Source organism: Convolutriloba macropyga, chromosome 12, assembly GCF_964194025.1.
Source record: "Convolutriloba macropyga chromosome 12, txConMacr16.3, whole genome shotgun sequence".
Lineage (NCBI taxonomy): Eukaryota > Metazoa > Xenacoelomorpha > Acoela > Convolutidae > Convolutriloba > Convolutriloba macropyga.
In genome coordinates this window covers 27,115,960-27,121,187 of record NC_134479.1, presented here as the reverse complement: position 1 = coordinate 27,121,187, position 5,228 = coordinate 27,115,960, and the positions used below count along the sequence as shown (strand labels likewise).

General features: G+C 35.7%; 1 protein-coding gene across 1 annotated transcript; it reads right to left on the bottom strand.

The window, feature by feature from the left end:
* Positions 1–10: 10 nt before the first annotated feature.
* On the bottom strand, positions 11–1,578 carry LOC142350729 (uncharacterized). The gene is made up of 2 exons (XM_075402672.1): positions 1,392–1,578; positions 11–450 (listed from the first exon to the last, which is right to left on the bottom strand). The coding sequence occupies exons 1-2, from the start codon at positions 1,501–1,503 to the stop codon at positions 221–223; spliced, it is 342 nt and encodes a 113-aa protein (XP_075258787.1). The 5' UTR covers positions 1,504–1,578; the 3' UTR covers positions 11–220.
* Between the last annotated feature and the right edge of the window lie 3,650 nt (positions 1,579–5,228).

The window sequence follows — 5,228 nt, the reverse complement described above, 5'->3', positions numbered from 1 at the left end:
GGAAAACAAATGAATATTTGAAATTCATTTTTATGAATCGGGAATACGATATCATAAACCTTCACCATAGATTTTTTTATCAGCCACAAATTGTTTTCACCACACCAACACCGCAAATTCTAACTCACTTAACCATTTCAATTCTGTTATAATTTTGATCTTGACGATCGCTCTAAGTAAAACTGTTGTTGTTATGACACCGTCAACTTGACAAATAAAATCATGCCGACTTTGTGGCTGCCGAGATGGTTTGTACAGTTTGATCATCATTAGAATCCGTGGCGTCTCGTCCCTGTTGATAGAGAGCCAAACACAGTCTTGGACCGAGTCTGCCACACAGAAAAGGGTCTATAGTAGAGGGCAAATGGGGCGCAATTGAACCCATTCGTTCCAACCTCTCGGATTCTTCTACGGTAGTTGATGTTTTGTCAGCAGTTGGTGTCATTGAACCTAATGCAGTAGAAGCTCAATACCAACAAATATTGCGCAATTAGTAAATTTTTCAATTTGATTCCTAATCACAGTATTTCAACGGAATTATGGCCATAGTCTTCGCATACATATATGAAAAAATATTTTAGGAAGTATTCTCCGATCATTCCGTTTGTTTTTCTTTACTGATCAACAACTATTCATCGTAAAAATGTTTTGAAAAATTACAGAAAAATACAGAATTTTTGGTTGATAATTTGATATATGACCCACAAATCACAACTTAAAACACTTTCTTGTATGACGTCAATCAAAGAATCCCTCAAAAATTTGAATTATTGATCAAAACTTTCTCAATTTTTCAAATGACTTTTTCGTGATTCTTAAAAAAAGCACGATGGACAAAGAGGGCGAAATTATAAAAAGCAAATAACACTCTAAATAAAGTTATTCCTCAATTAGTTACGTTATTATCGGGGTGTGCTTGCAGGTAAATTTTTTGCGATAACCAGACCATTTTTACTACTCTTGTGAACAAAGTTAATCCTGCAAAAGTCTTGCACGAATTTTGGAAGACTAACTTTGTGATGCAATATTTTGAATGATTTAGTCTGTCTGGTAAGAACTGACCAGAATAATTTTTGTCCCAACAATTATAAAAGATTAACTTTTGTTTTAGACTCGGTACCTCCTTCAGAAATATTTGAGGGTAAAAAATTCCTTCCAGAATATAACGGTAGATATGGTGAGTTCAGTGACGGACTGTGCAAGTGTTCGGAATTCCATTGACGCTCATAGATTCATTTACTTGCATAATTAAAATCCCACTTTGATGCAGAAATGGGGCTCCAGATCTATAGCACCCTGAACCCTGAGCCTCAACTCTGCCTCACGTCAGAACTCTGGCCGAAAATCCGGCAGGGCAGTGGTGGATACTTGATCAAGATGCATTGACTTACCTGAGGTGCTGGTTCCTGCAGTTACTGTTCCTTCTTCATCAATTGTGGGGTAGGCAACCACTGTTAAGGCCAGGAAAAGTGCGGAGGTTACAAAGACTATCGAAGTATGCATTTTGTATTGATTATCAGTATGCTGCGTATACAGTTTGTTAAGGAAATTGAAATATAAAATTCGAATGATTTTCTTGGATTTGCCGGATCTTTTTATACCCGTTTAATATCGCAGTGCACATGGGTTGCTGCGTCTTTTGCAGATGTCGTTTCCCCAGTCTGAACGGGTGACAAATTAAACCTAGTGTAGTTTTGTTGACAGAAAGGGATTCTCTTCAATTAAGACAGATTGGGAATAACGGAAAGTAATTTATTTGCGTTTATTTGTAATTACTACAGCTGCACGCGAAATAGAGTCAATTGATCTGCAACTTTGAATGCCACTCTAAACTGTCAGTACTTATTTAATGTTTTCTCATTAAATTTAGTTTTTCACATATTGAGTGGAGTTTGTTGCTTTTTTGAACGCTACAGATCAAAATAACCAAGGAAGCGTATAACAAGTCTTTGGGTAAAAAGTGTTTTTGTTTTTACTTTTTGTTCTGTTAAAAGGTAGCTAAAATAAAAACGATTATGTATGTCTCACTCTATTTTACTCTCAGAGCCGGGACTGAGTTACGAATTTTCGTTCTTCGCTTCTGGATTTCACTTCTTTAAGAACAAAAACTTTGAGGATACTAGATACAATATATGGGTAGTAATCGCAAATCTAGTTTTTGTGTGTCAATAGATGTGGGGAATGCCTACTTTACATTTCCCGAATTGGTTAAATTGTAAGAATTTGCAAGTTTCGTGCAAAAGTTGATAAATTGTCGGAACTTGCAACTGAAAGGTTAACTTCAAGGAACTTGCAAGTCGAATGGGTAATTTCTAAGCACTTCCAAGTCCGATGGATATTTTGTAAGTTTCTTGCAAGTTCGTACCGTTCGAGTTCAACTCTAATTGGTTAATTTATACGACTTTTGATACCGATTTATTTTTCCGTCCGTTGTTTGATTGAAAAACCTGGAAAAAGAAAGACTTCACAAAATTAGAACTGCAAGAAGATGAGCAAGTCCAATCAATCAAATATAAGTTGTATTGAAAATTTTATATGTTTCCAATTAATACCCAATGCAATTACCAAATAGTCCGCACAGCCGCAAGTTTAAATTTGAATGGAATTATTCTCCAGCAATTGATGTACGAAAAAGATTTGTTTTGTATACAACTCTCACATAAACATTTTTTTAAGATAAAATAATCTGTCGTACGGGATGACCAAACAATATTTGGTGGTCCTTCCGACAAAACAGTAGACAATGCTAATCGGATTTTCTATAAGAATTCACAAACCAGTAGAATACAATTGAAAAACTGCTTTTCTTCGGTTTTTTGTTATTAAAATTATTTGTTTCCAGTTACGCCAACAAACTTTTTTCATCTATCTTCCGTTCAAAAGCAAATACTTGAGGTATTCCCCTTGGAGACAATCTGTTTCCTGGAACCTCTCCGCGTTTAGTTCATGTTAGGGGGTCTGTTCAGGTGCAACTACTGTGAAAATGGACCCGTACTGGATTCGAACCAGCATCTCTCTTACTTGCAAGCCTAGTGTGCTACCCAATTACACCAACTGGTCTTAAGCTCTCGAACTTGGGCATCTCTTATAACCCATTCTCACGTTCTTTCTTGTTCCTCAAGGCTTCATTTCTCTAGCCAATTATACGTTGAACAAGTAGAGCTTCTTGTCAAGCTATGTCAAGCTTATCATATGCACAATTTACATTAGGTTGTTCTCGTTCAACCTTCTAATAGTTCACAAAAAAAACGATCTAACTTTTTCTGGTATAAAGAAAATCTCAATGTTGATTGGTGACACTCCGGAAAATTAGATTAACAGAAATAAAAACGATTCTTGAGCTCGTTTGATGAATTCGTTGGAGGTTTGGTGTTTGCTGATGAATTAAAAAAACATGAAAACGTGATTGCCGCTATCGGTTAAAATTAGTCTATTACCGTTAACGGCATATGCGATACCAAAGATAGTATTAAAATCAAGCATCATTTCAACACGTTTCGACATCGAGCGGTAGGCAGAGATTAAACCGTGTCAATAAATGAATAACTGCTTAACGTCAGTTTTTCGAAGCATTGTGCAAATTGGAAGCCTCAGTGTTAGTTCCCGCAAAATATGAAGATCAGCTGAACTTATGGAATTTTTTGCAAGTGATTCAAACTATCGGTATTTGGCCGGATTCTTGAGCAAATTTTTCCCACTAACTGCAGTTAGAGAGATAAAATTACCCAATCATCCAGCCAAATCACGATAGTTTGAACAAGTTGCAAAAACATCTTTAACTTCCAGGTAATATACGTCGTTTAATGTCACCTTGAGCACAAAGTGTAGTGTTTAGCGTCATCATTAGACATGAGAACAAATTCGCTGATTGCTCTCTGAAAAACAATATAATGCTATACACCGCTGAGCGGTAGTCAACTCATTACAGCTATCTTGCGATCGCTCTTACTTGGTTCATAACTCCTTTTCAATAACTTTCAAGCGACCTAATGAAACTCAACTCTACCAACCTTGACTGTCATGACAGATAATAATCATAAAACGCAATAAATGGTTTTTATGCAAAAGTGCTGTTCTCACATCGACACATCTTTTGCCTGATAACAAGTCTAAAAGACAATTTGTAGGTCAAAAAAATTTATTGTACAAGAAAACGCAAATTTCTATACGTTATACTTGTGGTATCCGAATATGGAAAGTGCCTTTAAAAGAATGTTTACGATGCGATTTTTCTTGGTTCATTATCAATTACTGCGCTAAGCTATACCAGAAGTTGTGCAAACCAGGTGGACCTCCATTTTCTAAAATCAGATAAGTGAAAATGCGGAGTAAAGACGATTTTATTATCGCACGGACAAACTCACAAGTCAACCAACGCCTGTGTGAGTGTTGATCGTTAGCGAGCTAAAGTTTGATCTTAAAGGGGGCAACTCAAAAACATTATCATCATCATATTTGCTCAATAAAACAAGTCGCGGCAGAAAGATTTCACGACTCAGAGAAAATAATAATTTTGATTCACAATACACCACTGTGGGGACTTTACAAAATCCAAAAGATCAGCTGTACAGTAGTCGCGTGTCAGTGTTTGTTTCATGTTATAGGGATGTATGCGATGACCAAAAAATGCCGAAAACACTACATCATAATTTGCTGCAAAACCACAAATTTCACAATTTTTGGATAGTTTGGCGAAATCTATAGTTTACCTATAGGTATGATTAAATAACTTTGATATATTCAATTTTTATAATTTAAGGAGTAGTTTGCCTAAAAACGAGGCAAAAACGAGCAAATTTGAAAACGTGCTAAAAATTTATTATAGCTATGATTATTGTTTGGATGGCTGAGATCATGAATAATTTTTGCTACGAAGAGTCGATCTGAAGCAACAAGGACCGAAATTTTATCGAAGAATTAAAGGCTGATCACGGCTGTTTTCTGATCTAGATAGTTCTGATCATTAGCGAGCACCTAAACCTGAGAAGACTCATAACTGATTTCCCAAGTTGTATTCAAGGTTCACTTGTTATTTTTTTAGATTATCTTTGAGGAATGTCATATTAAAGATTGTAGAAATAGCATTAACATAACAAAAAGTATGATTGCTTTATGTAACCTAGATATAGAGTCAACACGACACTTCAAACTCACAAATTAAGATCATCCATATATCATCAATTTAAACAGTTTTGAATGTGTTCATTGCCAATAACCTTGCTAAAACA